Below are 23,322 nucleotides of genomic sequence, written 5' to 3' on the forward strand. Positions count from 1 at the left end.
ACAGAAAGAACCAAGATGCACACCCTAGTATAATGCTATGGAAAAAAACCCAAAACAAAATAAGACATTACAGAAGATTTCTTAAACAAAGTTTTATTTATAAAGTTTGATCTACCCACATAAGAAAAGTAAGCAGTGAACAAACACTGAGTAGTGTTTGTGTATTACAGAACTGGTAACTCATAGGGAACTTCTTTGACTCTGGACAAGTGATTTTCCACAGCCACACCGCTGTTTATACAATTAAGAGCCTTCCTCTCTCTCCGTAAGAGACATTGCATCATGATCCAGTCCATTCAAGCAAGAGTCTGAAGCAGCAGTATTTTCTCATTAATGCAGAACCTATGCAAGACCACCATGAGATTTTCCCCACAGCGTGAAACCTGGCGCTCCATGGCCAGGCGGAAATCTTCTTTCACTCCTTTAGTTATACCCCGGGTAACGGTATGATGCCTTAAGCCATGAAGGAGAGAGAGACAGACAAAATCAAATAACAGTTATTTGGTGCACTACAGTAATTTAAAAGGTGCTGCATGTCATTTACTATACATCTGCTGTCCATACCTGAATTTCTATAAGGAGAGCCAAATAGCCTGTACTATGCTATTTTTTTTTTAAAAAAAATCATGTGTTTAGTAGCTTACAAGTCTTTCAACAGTTAGAAGTTCCACAAAAGTCTATGCTTTCACTGCTTTGATTATGACTGTTGGAGGGGAGGGGAAACGTTGCTGTTCTGGGTAACAGGAAGATCTCTTTTCTTAACCCAGCATGTACAGAGTTCTCCCTGCTTGGGGAAAGGAATATTTTTTTTTCTCTCTACCTTTGCAGCCCATGCCACTTCCTCCTTGTAATCACTTCTATGAATGGCTGGGGTTGAAAGAAGAGTGAAAAGATGAACCTGCTTTCTCTGGAGGAAGGGGACAGATGGCTGCCACCATAAAGAGCAGAGGGCATCTTGTACCAGTAGGAAAGTGCAGGAAGGAGCTATACAATCCTGTGGGCGCTGATGACTCTTTGACTAACGAAAGGCGCAGTGAACACTTGACAGGCCAACACAAAGCCCAAATCAAGCCAGGCTGTGAGTCTGCGTCAGTAGAAGCCAGCTCTTGTGGAGATACTAGACACCAGGCAGGGATTACATTTATTCTGAGCAGAAGTTCAGGACTTGTTTTCAAACAGAACAAAGGTCCAGCTACTGAGCAAGCTAAAGCAGTGCTGGCTGGGGAAACTTGGGATATTGCCCTGTTAAAGGCTGTTCTTATGAACAGTTCTTTGTCCTCTCGCTGGCCCATAGCACTCAATACCTAAATCTTGTCCTTAAAACAATGTTCTGCAGCACCAAAGCACTACACTTTACTCACACTGGTCCAGAACTGGATGAGTAAGATCAAGACTTCGTAACATTTACCTGCAAAAGCCCTACTTGGGAAGGGAAGCAAAAGATATGCCCTGAAATGAGAGCCCTAGTACTACTAAAGGAGCAGCATAAATTAAATTAGAGAGAAAAGCATAATGCTAATGTTGAGACAAGTCCTGAGTCATGGTTAAGAAAGGAAGAGCTGGACTGAACCCAGCAAGCCCACTGAAAGACAGAAAGGAAATAAAAAAAAAAGGGTGAGGGCACCTGTGCCAATCCAGAGATGCTGGAAATGAGAAAGGGGAAAGTCTGGGAATTACCCTCACCAACAATACCACCCCACCTTCACTTAAATCAGAAAGTCCAGCATTTCAGAAGAGACTTCTCTGCCAAAACAGTAGAGATCTCCGTAACATGTGGAAAAGGCAAAGAAGATACTAGCCTGGAGACTACTGGGCAATTGATTGATGAGGTAGGCTGAGTGAAGCAAAACTGCACTGAAAATACTCCAGCATATTCAGAGGTTATGGGATAAGCCCTGTTTTCCATCTTTACTGTCTTAAACTTATTGCTGGCAGCCGAGTGCTATGGTCAATTACAACCTAAAGGAGAATATGCAACCTACAGCCACTGAGCAAGCCAGCAGCGCTTTTGAAGATGTGTGTCATGTAACAGCTGGAAAACAGGGAACAGAATTCAGAACAACTTAAATGAAGAAGAGAGCTACAAACAGATCCAGTAACCAGTATCTTGAAACGAAAGGGTTATACTCTTCCTAATATGTGATTGAACTTCGGTATCATTTTGGGGGATTTCTACATTTCTGTTTAAATTCAACAGTGATTATTAAATTGAAAGGACATGGATACTGGCAACTTATGGGAAAAAGAAAAATAAATGTTATAATAGAACAACATGGTTTGCCAGGCAATGTAGGCACAAATGGAGAAAAAAAAAAGATAAATATTGAGTAACAGATTGCTGAAAACCATGGGCAGTAAAACATGTTGACAAAACACAGCACACTATGAGCAGGGTTTTTCCACTTGGTACCTGTCAGCAGTCTGTATGCTGGGCTGTAGCACAGGTATGAATTCCTGCTGCAGTAACCCCATGGGAGGGCTAGAAGTCCTTTAAAAAACAGCAAATAGCAGCATTCAAACACCCACACACCAACTCCCCCTCTGGTGCAAAACAACTCTCCAGAAAAAGGAGCAACAAAGAACTAGGGTGAGACCACATAGCAATCTGACCACCAAACAGCCAAAGGGGTGCAGGACCCTAACAGCATCAAACATGCAAATATCCCCAGATTTCATTGCAAGGCTGTTCTGCAACTGTGGTCTAAATATATACACATATTTTTGGACAGTTACACCAGGAGAAAGGACAGCGGTAGGTGCAAAAACAATTCACAGTTGTACTACGATGAACCGTTGTAGGTCTTCCCAGGAAGCGTATCAATCAGAAAAGACTTAATCAGAGGAGCACTGCAGATACCCCAGCTTCCCTGCAGAGCTGGCAAGAGCGCGTCAGTGAACTGGAAGAGCCCACAACTTGGAGTTAAGGGATTTGCTGCTGAGCCCAAGCCGAGTGCATGCACAGCGGGTATCGGCCAAGTTGAGTACATGACAGTGGTTGTTACAGGTTGCCTAAGTATCTTTTCATTAGCCCACAGATGGCCTTTTTCACCTTTTCAAATTCAAACTGCATACAAAAATGGCTGTTAGAGGATGTCACAATGTCAGAGCACAAATGCCCACTCAGAGCAACCTCCCATTTATGACCAGGAGGGCCACATGAACTAGCCACCAAAAGGCATCTCAGCTGAAAGACAGTTTGTCTTCTCAGTGAAGTTAAGTCCTTATCTCCGTGTGCTTTCTATAACACAAGATAATAACCTCACACGTCCAGCCTAGAGCAAATCCAACGCCCCACCTAAGGAGAAATGAGAAATTTGGTATATACAGAACAGGTATAGTTTCTGACCCTAAGTCTTTCAAAATGTCACCTAAATCTTATTAGGCACCCAAGTACTGAGTGCATCATTCATCCCCATAGATGCTAAGAAGGGAGCAGAGAAGCAAGACTCGCACTTACATGCCTATAATATCGAGTTAGGTGCCTACCTTCAGATTTCACAGGTGGGCATTTTGGTTAGTATCTATAATTTATTAATGAATATGGATGGAGAGCTATGCTTATAAAAGTCAAAGATGGGGCATTTTAGTAGTACAGAAACACTCTACAGTACAGCTACAATAACCCGAAATATTCACAAGAATTACTCAATCAAATGAGATAATTTTTCAAGAGTTGTTGGTGTCAATGAATCCACTACTTGCAAAAATGGACACGGGGAACAGAAAATACAAAGCAACAGCAAGATGTTATTGGTCCCAGAGTGGCAGATGTTTGCAGAAGGGAATCTGCACAACTGTATCTTCATTACTGTTTGCAAGATCTGCAGTCAGAACTAAACATACCCAAGTGCACAATCAGAATAAAAATTACACTTTCAAGATACTGTTCCACTTCAAACCAACTGCGCTTTTCCTTCTCTGTCCCCAAGGGGAGATGTGATGGGAATGTGAGTAGAGGCAGAACACTCAACAGCTTTCACATCAAGTTTACACAGTTTGGTAGGCTAAGATTAGACTAATTAGAGTAAGATTTATCAGAAAGTGGAGCATGATATTAATCAGTCATTCCTTGCATATTGTTCTTTTCCTCTTTAACCTCACTAGTTAACACTGCCACTACCAACATGTATAATCAGTAAAACTATGAAACTTGGCTTGTCTAGAATGGAGTTCAGAGGCACTTAGTGGTTGCATTCAGAGCTCATCGTAGAAGTCTTGTTGACAGTGCAAACAGAATGAGCTGGCTATATCACCAGTTAAAACCAAAACCATGGACCTTCATATTCCCACAATGGATACAAGCAAAGGGAAAGCTTACAAGCTTGTATATACAAAGCTATATGTATATATATCTTGCAGGACCCAATTATAAGTCTGCAGGCTGCCAAGATCTTCCTTCAGCTTTTGAAAACCACATTGCAGTTTGCTTTCCTGGGTTCAGAAAAATGAATATCATTTCCTATAAAGTATAAGCTACTGAGGAAAAGTACTGGAAGAATGTAGAATTCACCTGGGGAGAAAAAGTCCTCTAAGTCACGAAACAAAAAGCTGTCCTTATAAAAACCATGTAATATCTGTAATACATTTCCCATCAATTAATATGCAGGATTGCTACATACATTTATGCCGAGGAAAGATCAGGCAAAGAAGCAACTGCTTCATCTTTGGACTGCTGTGGCAAACTCACAGAGTCTTCCTGTGCATGACTGAACAGTATCTAAGCTGCCTCAGCTAATTATTGGGATGGTGCAGCAGCTCATACAACCAGAACTGGTGGTAGTTTTGAAAGATGAAAGCCAGTCTGCAGATTTTGAGACTACCAACCACTGACCCAGGAAACGGAGCTGTGCTGGTGCACTTTATCTAAAACCCTAGCTGGGGGAGACCATGAGCTAACTAGTGCTGCTGAGGTCAACACTGTTGAGTGACACCACCCCTGAGCCTCATACCTAATCCAGCTAAAAAAACATCTGGGGTACCAGGGGTGTAGACGTCATCTCCAATTAATGGACTACACCCTGAACTCTCCCTCCCATGAGCTCTCTGATGAAGTGGTTCCTGTCCTACACATCTCAGCCGCATAAGAGACACAGACACTGTACACAGCTTTTCCAGCTGGATGGGATATTTGGCCATTTTGGCTGAATAAGCAGAAAGAAATGGACCGCTCTTCTACAAGCACTTCCATCATTCAGGAAACATAACACTGGTCAAAAGGAGGTCAAAGACATATTCCTGTCCTGCTAGAAACACTGCTCGCTACCTACTTCCTGACTGGTGGAGTCAGAACAGTAAGTAACAGCTACCACACCAATCAAACTAAAAGCCATGACACAGAGAAATGGCACTGAATTATTGCAACTAACTTGAGATAGCAGCTAAGAAGTTACCAGGCGTAGTCTTCAGTGCTAAGCCCTCCTGCTGACAAAGTTTATTACTTAACATCATATGTAGTGCAGCATACCCTGACTCTTGTTTTCATACAGCTGGTTACAAGCAGTGAGATATAGCAAGGGTAAGAGTTTGAAAATCTAGAGCTTAAAAGAGAAAATTCTGTCACATAATTAAGCATTTGCATTTCTTCTTTTCTTTAATTATACCTACTATCTCATTTTTGTGTTGGTTACCTAGAACTCTGGAAAATCTATTTACTAGTCCAAATTTGGATCCAGTTGTCTAATGTTAGGCTCCCATTTTTTGAAAACTTTAGCCCATGTCTAGTTCATGAATAGCCAGAATACATTGACCCAAACTGGAATTTCAACAAACTTTAGCAGTCCCCCTCTTATAAAGCAAAATACCACAAGTTCTAATAAACAACCAGGATATTCCAAAACATTCTGCCACTAAAACCCTACAGCAGATACTTGTTCAGTCTTGACCCAAAACTAAGAACACCTAGGAAGTTAATCCAAATTATTAATTTCCTTCAGCATCTCGTAATAAGCTAAGCAGAGTAAGCTTGTTCAGTACATAGCAAGAGATGACCTGCTAGTTCTGACAGAAAGGTTATTAGAGTTTACCTGGAGTGTAATTTAATTTATGTCTTATACTTGTTTTTCCATCATTCAGTGGCCTTTCATAACTTTGTTTACAACAAATAGTGCTTTCTGTTCAGCATTACTGTTCAGCAAAATTATTAACACCACCTTGCACTCATGCCTAATTATTTAAAGAATTCCTGCAAAGTGCAAGTGTCTGAATCATTCTAAAGCAAATGCCACACTTAAAAATAAAGTTCTGTAAAAGTAGGAGTTTAAAGTTGAAGAACCCAGAAAAAGCATTCACAGATCAGCAGGAGAGTCAGAAAAAGAAACTCACAGCCTTGTTTGAACTCCTTAGCCAACTCCTTAAATTTAAACTGAAAGACATGACAAACTTACTGTCCAGAAGATTACATGAAAGCAAAGACAACCAGTAAATGCTTCTTTATGCTTACTTGATCAACATTGCTTGATTTGGCAGCAGTTCCAGATGGATTTTCCCTCCTTCCTGTGTTCTTAAATAGGCAAATTCCTCCAACATATCAATATCTGAAGAAAACGTTAAAGATTTGAGTAGGGAAAAAATGATAGAGAACATTCCTTCTTACCCCTCGCATCTGAAGCCACATTGCTGAAAGGACAGTCAAAATGAACAACTATTGAAGTATCTCAAAAGTGATAAAGATAATCACAGCATGTATTCCTAATCCTCCACAAATTCATGAGAAATGGCTTTTTAAAGTGCAAAATACACACATCAGTCAATTTCTTTCCTTTCTTCATTTCTTCTTATGTATAGCTAGACAGAGGTAAAGAAAGCACATCTCTCCAAACAAATTCCCTCGTTGTTTTTAATTCCTTTTCCTGCATTGCAGATTATCAAAGCAGTGCATATGGAGGCTGGGACTGAAGGAAATGCCACCATGGTGGCACATACCACCGTTTTTAGTTTTCTATTTTGGTCCCTTATTTAGCTTTTCTTCTTTTTTTTTCCCTTCCTTTAACACCAGGGCTTTTTTAGTTGTCTCAGATAGGAGTTAGACCCCTTGCTTCCTGGGGACCATGACTGGATGTCTCTTTAGGTTAAACACTAAATTGTCCACATGTGTGTATGCTGATGAAAGCGTATGTCAGATAACCTAAATATAGAAATTAGATGTGCTTTGCGTGAACTTTGACATAGCTCATTATCTTACTCAACCCAAAAATCTTACCCACACAAAGCATTTCATAAACAATAGCCAAAATCATTCACCTCTTTGAAGCATAGGTACCACTTTATCGTTTTTGTTAACAACCTTGTAGTACAATGCCGTATATATCTTACTGAAACAGACTGCCATCACTTGCACGAGCAACCCAAGCTGCTGCTGTTTTTCTGAATGGAAGTGCAATTGCAGTGTACTTAAGGGTACTCTGATGTGCCGGAACAGGTGACAGGAGGCATGTTTATAGTCCATTGTGCACTGCCACATATTACAAGAGGCTTGCATGGTATAGAAATAAACACAGAACATGATTCACGGAGAGAGCTGCTGCTGAAACTATCTAACAGCTTTTTCAACACCCCAGCACGCAGTTTTTGATGTGAAAGACATTCTTGGTTAGAGAAAGGATACTTGTGACGTAGTTGAAAAAATTCTCATACTGGAAGTTTCCTTGTTGGCAGATTTTGTTGATGGCTTTCAGGAACAAATTCTCACCCCTTGGCCATTCATGCTGAAGCAGAACAACTACGTGGCCCAGCGCCATATCATCTCTGCTGTCTGTGAAAGCTCTAAGCTTCAGGGAAAAAACTGACATTGAGACAACCAGGAAACACATGTTGCTTTTAAAAATATATGGGATTCATCTCACCTACATCTCTACAAATACAAAAGTTCTTTAGGAGTGTACTTCATTCTGCACTAGTATATACATTTAAAATAGGCTGGAAATTTCCAGCCAAAATACCACATTCTCTCCACTGACCTATAAAGAAGTCTGAATACAGACAAAAATATTTTGAGATTAATTCTATCTCCTCTGCCCAAAACTAAAATGAATGGAAGAGAAAAAAGAGAGAACAAACCCTCCTCCACCAACACTCCCTCCCCCCTGCAAAAAAGACCCGTCACAAACCCATCTAGGTAAGAAGCACTTGAGTCAAGAACAGCCCTTCACTCCTAGTCACACCACTGGGATAAGGCTATGCAGTCTTAGGACCCCAGATACATAAACTAGGCCTTAAAGACACAAGAGAATTTCAAGCCTTGACTACAGCTTACCTTGAAACAAGCTAACAATAGATGAAGGCAGTAGGGCATGATAGCTCTACTGGTACATGGCCAAAGCTTCAAATCAGACCCTGCAACAGAACAGTTTATCATACACTTCTTTAGCGGTCTCATGCTTATCTAAGTTTGAATGAAATTAGAACGGAGCAAAACAAATCTACAGTTGTCAAATCTCAGGTAGGGAGGAAAACTTTGAAGGTAAATTACGAATGATTCAAAACATGAAGTTACACATTTTAAAATCTTTTCTTCATTTCTCTTTTCCTGTGGTAGGACTTTGTCACCAATATACTTTAACAGGTACCAGCAGGAAAACCACTCACAAAACCAAGAGGGGATAAAGAACTTCCTCCCTTTTCGTAATACAAAAAGAGAAGAATTACATACTCAACCAAAACACATGAACTAAAATTGAGCTGATACTGAGTTTAGGGCAGTAGCAACTCCATACCTTTCCTGAATTTAGACTTCACTTTAGGTTGCTCCTCTTGTACTTTACCTCCTTCTTGTATTGGAAGTGAAATACAGCACACAAGGTCAAGCACTTTTTCACATGTTTGCTATAAAAAGGAGAGAGCCACGATAATGCTAAGTCTGAATTAAAGTTCTTAAAATTCAGATATGTTAATAATGATTAAAAACTTTGACACTGCAAAAGAAAAAAATAATCACAAAATTCTCTGCTAGAACTTGAGTGGACTTAATGTGTAACTTAGCTACACCTTTTTGCTCAGCCAAACTGTCATTAAACAATCTCTGAGAGCCTACATAAGTCATTTTAATTGTGAAAAAATACGTATTGGCATTCTTCATTTCAAGAGCGTAAGATCAATACAACTACTATCAAAACCTATATTATTTTGAAGGATTAAGTTTTCAAATGAATTCTTAGGATAGTTTTTAAAAGCATGTTCTGTCCATGTGTAATGGCTTTGTGTGGTGGGATTTTGGTAGCAGGGGAGGGGCTGCAGGGCCGGCTCCTGTGAGAAGCTGCTAGAAGCTTCCCCGGCTCCAAGGTGGACCCGCCTCTGGCCAAGGCCAACCCCATTAGTGATGCGGGTAGTGCCTCTGGGATAATGTATTAAAGAAGAACCTACAGTGGGGGAGAAGATTGGAATGTGAGAGGAACCCCTCTGCAGACACCGAGGCCAGTGCAGAAGGAGGGGGACGAGGTGCGCCGGAGGAGGGGATGCCCCTGCAGCCCGTGGTGAGACGGCAGGCTGTCCCCTCCCAGCCCACGGAGGGGAGCGGGGGAGCAGATGCCCACCTGCAGCCCGGGGAGGACCCCACACCGGAGCAGGGGGATGCCCCCGGAGATGGCCGTGACTCCATGGGAAAGCCCGCACTGGAGCAGTCTGTGACTGAAGATCGGCCCACGGAAAGGACCCATGCTGGAGAAGTTTGTGAAGGACTGTCTCCTGTGGGAGGGACCCCACGCTGGAGCAGGGGAGGAGTGAGGAGTCCTCCCCCTGACGAGGAAGGAGCAGCAGACACAACATGTGATGAACTGACCCCAACCCCCATTCCCCGTCCCCCTGCGCTGCTGGGGGAGGAGGTGGCAGAGAAAATAATGAGTAGAGTTGAGCCGGGAAGGAGGGAGGGGTGGCGGAAGGTGTTCTAAGGTTTGGTTTTACTTCTCATTATCCTTGTTTTGATTTGATTGGTAGTAAATTAAATTGATTTTGTTTCTTCCCCAAGTTGAGCCTGTCTTTTGCCCATGACCATAAGTGACGAGTGATCCCTCCCTGTCCTTGTCTCGACCCACGAGCTTTTCTTTGTATTTTCTCCTCCCCATCCCACCAGGGGGGAGGAGTGAGCAAGCGGCCTCATTGTGCTTTGCTGCCGGCTGGGCTTAAACCATGATACTATGGTAAAAATAGAACAGCAATCTGACAGCATGACAGGAATGCAGTGCATTTTTAATGCTATTTCTTGGAGAGAAAAAGAGGTCTGTGGGCATGTACTACCACATTTCCAATGAAAAAGTAGTAAACTGGAAGGGACAAAAAGACTTGTCCAGTAGTACCAGGATTATGTTAGATCCTAAGAGACCCAGCCTTTATTATTAGTGCTGACACTGACTGACCTCAGACCACCATGCACTCCTGTAATACTAAAACCACAAAATATGTATTGCAAACGTAAAGCAAGTTCAGAGGTCAGGCTAGACAATATTGTTCTAGAGTCTCTTATACTATCATTTGATAACTAATTCTTTTCTAAGATGATCACAGAAGTTTCTTTTCTATAAACCTTTTCTTTCCCCTGCCTCAGGAAGCCTATACCTAAGAATTTTCCCTCAATATTTAAAACTGTTTCAGTAAAGTTAAGGAATTCAAATTTAACGTTACCTTTACAGACAATTCAAACACTTGTAGCTATGGAAAATCCTAACTAACCCCCCCAAATCATAACTACCAAATAGAGTATATAAGAGAGATGCTAACTGACAGTCAATGTGCCAGGAAGTGCAATTCTGCTCCCCGTGAAGTGTGGATTTTTCAGTAGACGCTGGCTTATGTTCGATACCCTGTTGAAAGCAGGCTAACGGGAAAACTCAAGGGAAGAAGACAAACGGGAACCACAGGGCCAGATGATGAAGGACCACTGTGTGGAATGCTGTACATACCCGATATTCTCCAAGGGCAAAGTGGCATGTTGCTAACTGGATTAGTGCTCTCTGACTTTCTAGTGATCCTTGTCCTGTAATTTGCTGTGGAGAATGAGAGCCCTGAAGAGCTGCCAAGTGATGTAGGCTGCTAATTGCTTTTTTGTACTGCCCCTTTAAAAAAAGATATAAAAAGACAGTGTTAGGGTCTTCTGTACACAACAGGTAGAAAGACAGAAATAAAAATTCCCTTACAGAAAGCTTTCAAAACAGAGCATATCCAAGTAACAGGGCTTCAAAATTTTAATCTAGCAGAACACTCCCCAGTGATGTGCTGTGTACGGGAGTGTAATCGATCACTTGCAAGACAGCGAGAAGACAAACAGAATTCTGCTTTAAAAAGCCTGTTTACAAAATTGCATTTATAACTGAAACAAATAAGCATGCTCTTCACAGTTAATCATTACTTTATTTAGACTAATAAAGTTTGAAATAGCTCTTGTTCAGGTACAAGTACAGGCAAAAATAAAAGACCCCCAAAGAAAAAATATGAAAGAACAAGCTTTGTTCTGTAGATGGCAGTTGGAATGAGTACAGTCAGCCTAATTTCTGAGGAGAATGATAAATTTTAACTAAGACATGTTAAAATCTTCTGCTGTTTGAAGATTATTCTCTCTGTGTTCCAATATAATGCACTGACAGATGAAAAAAATGCACTCTTCTTCCATAACACTATGTATATCTACTGGTGAAAATGCCAACGCAGAGGCCTTTTCCATATGCCAAAATTAGGTGGACTCAACAAACTGCTATTGGGACAGGAATATCCTAAGTAGGGTGCCTAGCTTGTGGTAACAATGCTATGATTCCATCCCCAAAAGGTCATGCTTTAAAGGATAAAAATCGGTAGACACTTAAAGCAGTGAAACTGGCTAATCGGAACAGCTATTCACTAGAAGTAAGATCAACGTAATGGTGTCATTTTTACTAGTTTTTACTTTATTTTTTTACCTGGTAGATGATCATGTCTGTAAGAAAGATTCTCAACCAAAGCCAGGTGTCTGTCTTCCATGACAAACAAATTCTGGTGAACTCTGTGTAAGTGGTCAGAGAAGAAGAAGTAAAAGAGAAAATGAAGCATTTCACAGCTTTGGGTTAAAAATCAATTATCTAGGAAAAAAAAAAAAAGCTGAACTTAAAAATGAAAAAACAAAACAGTAAGAGTGTGAAATCTTTCAAATATAGGATACTGTCCTCCTATACAATCATGTTTTGATTATACTTTTCTTCACAGCACCCAGCAAATCTAAAAGCAGGTAGGTGGTACTATTTGCCTGCTTTTTAGAAGAGAAATTCGTTTTCAAGATTATCACACCAGCTATTATCAGAAAGGGAGAGAAGACACAGTAAAGACATGAACTAAAGCAGCCATTAGCAGCACATTCTTACCAAGTATTGTCAGCACTACTACTAAACAACTGCTCCTTCAGTAAAAGCTGCTTCCAAGAGAAGTGGGGGTGAATAAGCAAAGATGCATGAAGGATGAAACGAAATCCAGGAACAAAATAATGAGAAATGCAACAACTGATAAAGCTTCTTATTGGAACTTAGGTAAAAAATACTCAGGACCCAAAGTAAATTCAATTTTAAGGACTCACAATGACAGGAATTCTATTTTAACAACAGTAAAATGACTTCTACGCACAGCAATGAAGCCTAAGTGCAACTCTGCCTGCAGTTAGCCTTACCTTTGTCGAGTGATTCCAGAGAATAGAGCAGCTCCCAGCTCTCTCTTGCCAGTTTAAAGCTCTCTAATACTTCAATAGAGTTTGCAAGATCTGCCTTGTTTACTGTAATATGGCGACTTCGCGCCTTCCCAGAAGGATCCTCATCATCTGAGCTCTGCTTAAGAGTCAGCATAAAACAAAAAGATTCACTTCTTAATTTATACTTATTTCAAAGGACTCTAAAGTCACAGAAGTTCCATTGAACACAGGAAAACAATTCTGTACTAGAGATGCCAAAGTTCTAGTTGAAGTGCTTTTAAGTGACTTTTTGCTTAAATTGTTTTAATATTAGAACAATCTGTTTTGCTACCAAGAAACTCAGTGGTACAGTGTGATAAACAGTATCCCAAAAGAATTCACTCTGTTAAACACAGCGTAACACCACTGAGCTTCAGCCAGATTATCTGTTAATGTTAAAGTACGTACATACTTTACACTTTATCATTCAGTTTAAGCCTACAGTGGCATAATGCAAAGGAAACGTAGTTCTTGTATAAGTGTGTGCTTCTACCAGCAGAGAAATTCTATAAAAGAGTGGTTTTCTACTATTAAAGAGATAGATGTATTCACAGTTCCAATCATGAAAAGTCAACTAATTTGGAGGTTTAGCTGTAGAACATCTGACTGCTATAGCTACCATTTTTAACAGCTTCTGAAGTCTCTGCTGAACTCCTTCAAGTTAAAAGTATTCACATCAGCACGTACATGTCTACAGCAATTGCTACAAAAATCATTTTATTCTTGCTGGCTTTAGCAAAAAAAAATCTCTTTGCAAATTGTGGTCATGAACAGCTATTCAAGGGTAGCTCTAAAAATATGTCTATGACATCTGTGTCAAAACCACTATTGTCTAAATCCCAGTACCAATGCCGTTCTTGTTAGAAACGAGAAGTCTAGAAAAGTTACCATTGTTTTTTCTCTTCCTTCAGCAAGTTTCCTCTTTTTGTGTATGTGTTTGTTACGATCAATATCAGTATCACCATAGATGTTGGTCACATCCTCAAGAAGAACCAGTGGGGCTTGGTTTGGAGCATTTGGACCTGGATTTAAAGATAAATTAATTCAAGATTGCTCTAAACTGATCTGAAAGGTCTCATGCCTACATCAAGCTGGTTTTGTTTCCTTCACAAGTAACAAATATAATGCTAGAGAAAACAATCTGAAATTAATTCACTTAAGTTGCATGAGCTTAAACTCTGCTGGTAAAGTTATGGTTTTCTAAAGTAGCCTTATGATGAAGGTCTGAATGCATTTACCAGATGTCACAAGAGTTTGCTTGAGAGCTTCAGAATATCTTTGAATCCTTTTCTTACGGCGCAGTCACAAGATATACTCAGGCAGCATGTGTTCTCTCATCAAGCATTACTTGCTTCTATAGAAGCACAACTATTCAACAGGTGAACAGAACAAATGGCTCTGAAGTTAACAGCCACAAACATGGCAAAGCACAGAAATATTCTCAAAACATTCTCATAAGAAACCAAAGCAATATGCTGACAGGCACTGAAGCCTCAAAGAAGTGAGTGTATTTTATCACAAGATTTCCCTAGTAGGATCACTCAGTGTCAGCTTTGCCCCCACTGATTTCAGTGTACAGAATTAAACCTTTAATTGACTGCCAGAGCCCATCATCACTCCCCAAAGCCTCTAGAGAAGCCTCATTTTGAAGACATAATTTCTACTTTCACTGGTGTCACAGAACATCCAGTGGGATCTGGTACCTGTTATTTCAGACCTCAGTGTTTAAGTTTCATTAGATATAAAATAGGAACACTTCTTAATCTCAAACAACATTGGTACGTGACCCCTACTGAGAAAGCTTTCCTTCCAATAACATTTTCTCCTTTTGCACAATCAAGTTATATATAGATGTGCAAAGCTCAGACAAAGAGAAACATAAAGGAAAGGGGAAATCCATTAACCTGTTTTCCCTTTTTGAAATCTCCACCAGACAAGACAGCAGTGTAGACAAGTATTTTCAGTATGTGCATTTCTTCTGTTTCTATTTGCAGAGAGATATGAGGCTAAGGCCTCATTCATAATTGCAAAGAACTAATTTGAGAGCTTATTGTAAGGACAATCCATTTCATCTCTTGGCATAAAAGAGCCTATATTAAGCTTTTCCCATCTACTCAAAAGTGATGTGTAAGGAGTCCACTACAACAGAAGTTAATGTTACAAGAAAAAACCAACCTGGTATGCTTAACGAATAATGTTATCTCCCTTGACTAGGTTCAAACTAAACACCACCATTGAAATGTCCCCTACACAAAGGCTACAACACATTGAAATCACCTCTCCTGTACCATCATGTATTCCACTGTGTTGGAATCTAACCTGTGTGAACTGAAAATACAGACAAGCCATAATGTAGGAAACAGGATCCAGGAGAAACAGATATGAAAGTACCACAGGTGTGATGCTGGGAGAGTTTTATTACTAGAATCTCAAGAGCTGCCTACTTGTAACACTTGAGAAGAAAAGAGTGGGCTTTTCTTTTACTCAACTGGTATTCATTCAAATCAGTACAAGTGCTTTGCTTTCTAAAGAAATGTTCTCTTCTCAGTAGCAGGCAAGCGCACTGCAGCCTTTATTCCAAAACCTCCAGTCCTAAACCAAAACAAAACCTAACCTCACCCTGGACTTGCGCTGCAAACCTTTTACATTACTGAAAGTTACACAGCCATACAAAGAGCAATGTTGTGTTTTTCTGTCTAATCAAGCTCTAGAATCTAAGCTTACAGAGTTTTAATTGATTTCTAGCACAGAGTGTTATAAATAAACCCCTAAAAGCATCAGCCCAAATAGCAACTCCTGCCAAGCCTGCAGGCAGCCTGAAAGTTATGAGAGGTGTGAATTGCCTCATTCATTTCTCAAGTCTCCAGCAAGGCAGATACAAATTATGTAAGAGAAATGCATTGAAAAGTTTTCACTCAAGAGGTTTCTTGCAAGTCCATGCACATGAAAATAAAGTCACAGATCAAAGCTCAGAGCTACTGGATTAAGGAAGAGACAGCTTTTTTTCCCCATCACTACCCTCCAAAATACATCCAGTTCTACATTTCTACAGTGACCCTTCTGAAAAGAAGGAGGAAAAACCCTAATGATAGAAAGGATATGAAAGGCACTGAATACCACTGGACTTTAATGCTAAAGTAGAAATCAGTAAAAGATGTCTTGGAAATATTTTCCTGATGTCAGGAAATGACAGAGGGTACCAGAAATGCTGCACCAAAGGGACTGCGCTCTGCTATCTCAGTATATATTCTTTATTTGGTGGTTCACTCTGAAAACATGAGCTTTAACATACTCAGTTGTACAACTTAGAAAGGAACGTTTTCACCAGTGCTTTACTTCCTTTCCTCCTCAACTCAAAATCAAGCAGCTAAAACTATATGCACAGCTGAAGTATCTCACTACCTCAACGTAACTCTTCTTTCCTCTGGATAGAACAAAAAGCTCAACTCAAGTTAGTTCCTATATTTGTTAAAGTGACTACATGTTCTTTGCATACAAGTTGCCATGTCATTTGTCTTCCGAGCTTAGCTATCTACTGACATTGTTCAACTGATTAGCCAGCTTTCTGTAAAAGTTGTTTAAAGCCCATCGTTTGTATCGAGTGTTTCATCACTCAAATGATCACTTGCGCCTTGCAGGAAATTGTGATGAAACTTATGAACACAACACACAGTATTAAAACCGTTATTTTCTCATTAATCAGTCATTGTAGTTTTCGTAAGTACTAATTACCTATGGTGACAATTGTTATTGTTGCAAGGGATTCCCTAGCAGTGAGTGAAGAAGCAGGAAGTGCACATTGTTAAGAGCTGAAAATTCCTCTTTGCAATGCAGTTTATTTCAGTAAGTTCTAAACAAGCTGGAGGTTAAAGAACTTCCCTCGGCTTCTGGGCCATCCCTGAAAAGTCCAGTTAATCCCTGAAGAAGCAGTCCAAGGTGTTCCAAGCAATCTGATATGCCCCAAATGCAGATTTGAGCAGGTAGGAAAAAGCACAGGTAACATTTCATGCTTTAAATCTTCAACTTACAAATTACACATTAGGATTAATGTGCAAAGCACACCTTAAAGATTATGCTTAAACTATACAAAGAAAGCCAAGTTGGAAGCTTGTGAATTTCAGGAAATCTTTTCCTATTCAGTTTTTATTTGATTAATTATAGATTTGTTGTGTGTTCCTAATGCAAAAATATCTTCACTTGTTTTGTGGAAGCTTTTTGTACAATCTTTTGACTGAAGGAATCCAGGAAAACGTCAGCTTCAAAGAAACAGAATCAGAGAAGAAAATGAAACAAACACGATGCTGATGAAGAGTAGGAATCAACCCTAGGGATGTTTCTCATAACATCTGGTCTGTTACTTTTCTCTTTGCTAGACAACTAACTGCTGCTGGCCAAGGTTGAAACCACAATGCCAAGTTAGATCGATCTTTGGTCTGATCCACTACAGCAGTTGTCATGAACCACTTCTGCTGGTAAGAGTAATGCCTTGGGAGAATTTTAAAAAAGACCCAAGTCACTTTGTAAGGTGATAGTTTCAAAAGACTAATGAGAAAAGATCGTTCAGACATTAGCAACGAAACCACAAAGAACTCTTTACAAAAGTTGAAACATTAGAAACTAACCTTGAAAGAGCGATGGCTGGATGTTGCTGACATACTGGAATGCATTTTTAAAGAAGACCAACATTGTGGAATACACTACTTGATTCTTATATTTAGCATGTGCATCGCTATCAAAGTTACTGATGTATCTGCAGAGGTCTTTCATTCGATGCAAAATATCACCAAAACTTCTGAGGAAGAGAGACAAAAAGAATTCAGAATGTTACACAGACTCCAAAACTAAAGGAAAGAATGCATAGTGAATATGAAAAACTTAATGTTTTGGCTGAGGAAATCCCGCAGCGGCAAGTCAGTGGAGGCTGGGAATGCACACCAGTGAAACTTCACTAAACATTTACCACGTTTCTCTTCGCAGAGGCACCTAGGGAAGGATACCCCACAGTACTACAGCTCTTATGCATGACTTTCATCAACAAAGACTTAGTTTAGAGACTAATTTGAAAGTGCTCCCTGGATCCACATTTTTTGCTTTACATTGTACAGTCTAGAAGGAAAAGCTGCACTGAATTTACACAAAATATCCTCACGTTAAAATCCTTCTTCAAACCATCTCCTTAAGAATTAAAAAGTGAAATTCTCCTTGAAAAGAAATACCCGGAAAAGTACACATTTCTCACCTTCTTCCCTTATCCATTTGCCATTCACACCTCATTCCCACCACAGACAATATTTTAAAAAGCCTCTCCCAAGGGTCTGTAATCTGGGATGATTTCTCTGTGAGACCATCTATTACATATTTCTGAGAGCTACGCTTGCTTGGAGACATAATATCAGAAGAATCTTGCGAACCTAGGAAAACCAGCACATTTTTCTCTTCATAAACTGATTTATTTTCAAGAAGGAGACATGTCAAAATGTACATCAGAGCTTTCAGGGTAACCATTCTTTACTGAGAAGGCTAACAGGGAACAGGAGGCATTTCTGCCTCCTCGTACAAGAAAGCTGATAGGCTGGATAAGGAGATCTTGGACATTTTGTCCTACCTCTCAGTACATATGTTGAAGCTTCATGAGCATCACGACTAAGTAGTTGAAGCATCATGAGGTATTTTGGTATCAAAGAACGAATAAACATCAAATACTACTATTAATCCTTGTCTATGGGATACATTACATAAAAGTAATGCATTCTTCATTTATGGATGTCACTTCAGTAATACTGAAATACATCCTAAGAAAGGTTAGTTTTGTAAAAATATTCTTACCTTGATATTGGCTTTCTGTCTGTGTAGATCTAGTTACATAGTTAATATAAAATTCTGCTGCTTTATTCAGGTATTTATATAACAGGCTGGCAGGAAGTCGAACATCAGGGTTGTTAATTATTAGAGGAAGAACATCACAAACTAAAATAGAAAACAAAGTAAAAAATCCTTTAGGTTCGTGGGTTTTTTTGTTCTATCTGCCCTAAGTAAGGTTTCTCAATCAGCAATGTAAGCCTCCATCTCTGGCTGACCATACACCACAAAGGATCACAAAAACCCTCACAGAGTGTAATACCAATTTGTACCACATGGTCTGCCTGGCCTAATGTGGCCTGAGCCTCTTCTGACTAAAGAGGTTTTCTAATCTTAGTATCTTGAAAGTAGTTTACTGAACTATACAAAAAGCTGTATAGTAAAACAAGAACATTAATATTTTCTTACCAAATAATTTTCTAAAACAATTCACTGGGGATTCTTGGTCTTCAATACTTTCAGCATCTAATAATGTTTCTCCAAGGCCCACCTGTGTAAGCAGAGGTGAAAATCAAACACTGGACCAGTGGTTTTAGGAACTTTTGAACTGCGATTCAATGGAGTTGAACAACAATTCAGGGGATGCACGAGTAGCAATTCACTGTATGGCAACTGCATGTGCTAGTCTCTAAATATATAGTTAAACTAGCTCTACTTAGTAACAGGTGAAAAGCAATGCCAGAACATAGCAGAACAAGACCAAGAGAAAAACTGTGCATGCAATGGTATCAGTAAAGATGTGCACAGACAGGGGGAAGCAATGGAGGTACCAGGCCTTGAAGCTGCAACTTGTCACCTGAGCTGTAGTAAGTGTGCACTGTGCCTGATGCTAGTACCAGCTAGGACATATTAGCGTAAGTCAGTCTCAGAACTAACAGGTTTTATACTCTTTAAACTATTTTTAAACTATCCTTAAACTGTCCTTAAATAAAGTAGGTCACCATTTGAAGAGCTCCAGCTGTAATTTCGTAAGAAAGCAAACACACTGCTTGTTAGAGTCTAGTCATAACCTCAAAGCACTCTGCCCTCAGTGAGAGTTTACTGACAAAAAGCTGAAGCAATATTCTTTCTTAGACTATAATACTCCTCTACACTCTTTTTTGTGCCATTCTGCTTTTTCAAAAACCGTGGAATATTCTTTGCATTTACAAAACAAAAAATTATTTTATTTGCTTCCATTTGTTTTCTGCCCAATTCTTTCCTGGTGGTAGCCTCAAGATACCACAATCTGAACTATTAGTCACAATTAAACATGAATAAAAAGACTCACCCTCTCACTAGGCAAAGGAAAATACATTTCAACAAAATCTCAAGAAACAGAACACCAATCTCCTGAATAGCTACTATCAGCTTCTCTTCTCTTACCCCATGTTGCACCACAGTCTCTGGGAAACGTCGCAGGAGTAGTAGTAGCATTTCTGCCCTTTCTAATGTGTTAAAACACTGCTCTGTGGCCTTCAGTAACATTTCACACTGGACCCGACCAGGAAGGGTTTCAAATAATCCTTAAAAAAAAAAAAATTTAAAATGTTAAACTTGCTATGTCTAAGTTGTAAAGGTGACTGACAACGGGTAAAAGACTAGTCAACATCACCTTGCCATGCAGAATGAAAGAGATTTCCTTATACTTTTTTTCTGCCCTTAATATCTATGCCTGGAAAAAAAACATCTGTTTCTTTCAGAGAAGTCCATATGAATAGTTATCTGTGTTTATTCGGGTGCACAGAACTTGAAATAGCAAGTAAGACTGCTAATGAGTGGAATACTTAAAAACCTAATACTTAAATATCTGACATTTTAAGATGCTTTTTCAAGAATGTTCATTTATTTTTTTACCTACATTCCACTTCTATAATTAATACTTTCATTATTAAAAGGTAGTTTTTTCAATTTAAACTTCCAATGAGACACTAAAAAGAAACCAACATATTCTCCCTGTAAGTTTTATGTATTCTCTCTGAAAAATAAACAGACCCCATGAAAAAGCAAATGTTTCCTTAACTGGAATAGCCTGTATGCAGAGTTACACACTGCTTATCCTTAGAGCTTCTGAAGCACGTAATCAAACAGCAGATTATAATTTGTCAGATGCAAATCCTGCTTTCAAAACTGCCTGTGGTTGCCAGCAGCGAACACCAAGCCCTTCTGGTCACTCTTCATTTTCATAATCCTCACTTCATACGTATGAATTCACCCCATTTTTAAGATCATTCATTGTTCTCTGCAATTGGTGGGACAATGATTCCTAAGTCCCATTCCACTTGTTCCCTATGCAATCTCTTTCCTAAGTGCTTGTTGTTCTGGCAGACTTAGTCTACCCATATCAGAGACAAAGCAGTGAGAAGCAGCTTCTCATGTCCCTTTGTGTTTCCAAAGCCTAACACACCGAATAAGGTCTCTAAGGCTGAACTGAGCAAAAAAATCTGCAGCCCACAAGCAAAGTTAAAAAGACTGACATTTACTTGTCACACTAGATATGTAACCAGAGGGCTTATCTTTAGATTCCTTCAGGACTCTCCCTATTCACTGAATAGAATCCTTACCTCTTAAAAATTGTGTCTGCTTGTCCTGCGAGTCATTCCTTAATGCTGATGTAATAACGCTAATTTCCCTCCATACAGCAGGTTGGTCTGGAAAATTCACAAACCTGTAATAAAGTTTGAGGCAAGGAACGCACAGTGATCTCAAAACCTGTTTCGAAGACAAAACCTTCCTATGAAAGAATGTGCATGGGCAAATGAAAAATAAAACCTTCCTTTTTACTGTTTATTTTTAATTAATCAGACCTTTTCTGCTTAATTTATCCACACGGATTTCCAAGAACACTCACATTATATTTTTGGAAACTCTGACATTTATGGAAACAAGCACCTGGCATAACTGTAGAGTTTCAGCTCTGATTACTTACATGTCGTAGAGCAGCCTGCCTGCAGACGCTGTCCTTTCAGCATTCCTCTCAATAGTGTACATCTCATACTGCAAGATGGAAAAACAGAACATTAGCTTTCTTGAATACATTTATGAATCACATCAGTCCTTCCACTCTAAAAAGCCGTCCGCAAGTTGCCACAGCAGGCTGAATAACACAAAACGAAAGGATTGCAACATTTGCTGTAGAAATTAGGAGCCGAGTTTAGACTATGTAATCACACATTAAATTAGGCACAAACTTCTGTGCGATAAGTACTCTGATATCAACATGCTGGCTTTATTTTTATACAGGTAGAAAACTTAGTGAGAATTTAAAGAGTTCTTCGACCAGGGTTTATTTCCAGTCAAATGCAATGCAAAAACCCCAAGCTATTACCAGTGCCACAGGCAAGAGAGGTACTTTAAATCCCTGTTAGAAATTGCTATTTTTTTGCAACAGCAAACCCAAATGTTTCATCAGGCGCAAACACAAGAAACAGAAAGGGACCTTCCCCTCAGTTACTAAAAAACCAACACTTTCACCTCTTTCGCAAAGCACTCATAGGAGTGGATTTTACTGCAGTGACACATAACAAGCAGTTACAAGCTTGCAACTTTATTTTTAACCACTGGACACCACAGTGAGAGGCTCGGCACCTGCGGCACCGCTGCTGCCCAGCTCTACATGTCCCAACAGCCACCCTGTCCATCCAGAGGGGAGTGAAACACCACGAAGAAAGTCTGCAAAGGAGTGTTGGGCTGCAAAACACGGCTGCCTCCATCACGGATTCTGGTGTTACCAAAAATCCGGTTACGAAAACTCTCCAAGACCAGTTTGAGGTTTTAGAAAGCAGGCATCATTTATTGCAGGGCTGGGCGCACACGCGAATTGTTTCGCAAAGGTGGCGCCCCATGTTCGAAAACTACACAGCTTTTATCTTTACATTATACCCATATTCATCAGATTTCCGAGAACTACTTAACATATGCTAATCTACTTGGCGCATGCGCTTTCTTATTCCAGGAGAAGAGTCAGTGGTCTTCCGAGTGTCCCGGGTGGCCGTCGGTAGTCTCCACGGGCTGTCCTGTGGCTGAACCCAGGCCTTTGAGGATGCACCCTTCTAAGCAGACGCCGTTTATCTAAGCTAGACCCTGAGGAACCAGTTACAAGCAGCCTGCTTCCCTTTACTCTCTTATCTATTACGGAGTCACCAAGTCTGTACTTTATAGCCTAAGCAAGGCACACTAAATCCTTCAGCGAGCATCTCATCTCTGCGAATTTCGCAAGGAGCGGGTTTTTTTGCGGGGAAGCAGTTGCAAGCTATCACTGGCTCGGACGCCTCTGGGGATGCTCGGCCAGGCCTCTAGCTGGGCGCTAGGCCTGGCCCCTGCCAGGGACGCTGGGCCCGGCCGCGGCCGCCACGGCGAGTCACGGACGAGACGGCGTCGCTGCAGGCGCGGCCGGGTCCCCGCCACCACAGCAACCGGCCGCCCCGCCCCTCCGCTCCCCTCCCCTCCGCCCCCATTGACCGAAGCGGCAGTCAGTCAGTCAGTCAGTCAGTCAGGCGGGCGGGTGGGCAGGCAGTGCCCGCCGCAAGGCCGTGCAGGGGAGCGGCGCGGCGCGCCTTTTCATTGCGCCGGTGCGGCGGCGTTTACCTGTATGTTGAAGTCGGCGGGGTAGAGGCTCCGCGCCGTGATGAGCCAGGCCTTGGCCGCCCACAGGTCCCCCGGCACCAGCTCGCGGGCCCGCTTCACCAAGAACTCGCAGTCCCCCTGCGCCGACATCTTGCCGCCGGGCGGCGCGCATGCGCCCCGCTGCCCCGGGGCGGTCTGTCCCGCTCGTCCGCCCCGCCCGGGCGGCGCGCGCCTGAGGAGGGGTG

The 23,322-nt window shown here is 40.8% G+C and overlaps 1 protein-coding gene across 4 annotated transcripts; it reads right to left on the minus strand.

Moving 5' to 3' along the window:
* Window positions 1–77: 77 nt before the first annotated feature.
* On the minus strand, window positions 78–23,268 carry INTS10 (integrator complex subunit 10). Of its 4 annotated transcripts, none has more exons than XM_030009423.2 (18): window positions 23,099–23,268; window positions 21,441–21,508; window positions 21,076–21,179; window positions 19,898–20,037; window positions 18,941–19,022; window positions 18,500–18,640; window positions 17,913–18,084; window positions 17,296–17,465; window positions 13,562–13,695; window positions 12,617–12,770; window positions 11,880–11,962; window positions 10,890–11,042; window positions 8,712–8,820; window positions 8,252–8,331; window positions 7,604–7,766; window positions 6,440–6,533; window positions 2,411–2,488; window positions 78–453 (listed from the first exon to the last, which is right to left on the minus strand). In XM_030009423.2, exons 1-18 carry the CDS (start codon window positions 23,225–23,227, stop codon window positions 297–299), a joined length of 2,211 nt encoding a protein of 736 aa, XP_029865283.1. In that variant the 5' UTR covers window positions 23,228–23,268; the 3' UTR covers window positions 78–296. The 4 variants fall into 4 exon arrangements, with proteins under 4 accessions (XP_029865283.1, XP_029865274.1, XP_029865301.1 ...); XM_030009414.2 differs by having other exon boundaries at window positions 12,617–12,773; XM_030009441.2 differs by lacking the exon at window positions 2,411–2,488.
* Window positions 23,269–23,322: the final 54 nt, after the last annotated feature.

Source organism: Aquila chrysaetos, chromosome 1, assembly GCF_900496995.4.
Source record: "Aquila chrysaetos chrysaetos chromosome 1, bAquChr1.4, whole genome shotgun sequence".
Lineage (NCBI taxonomy): Eukaryota > Metazoa > Chordata > Aves > Accipitriformes > Accipitridae > Aquila > Aquila chrysaetos.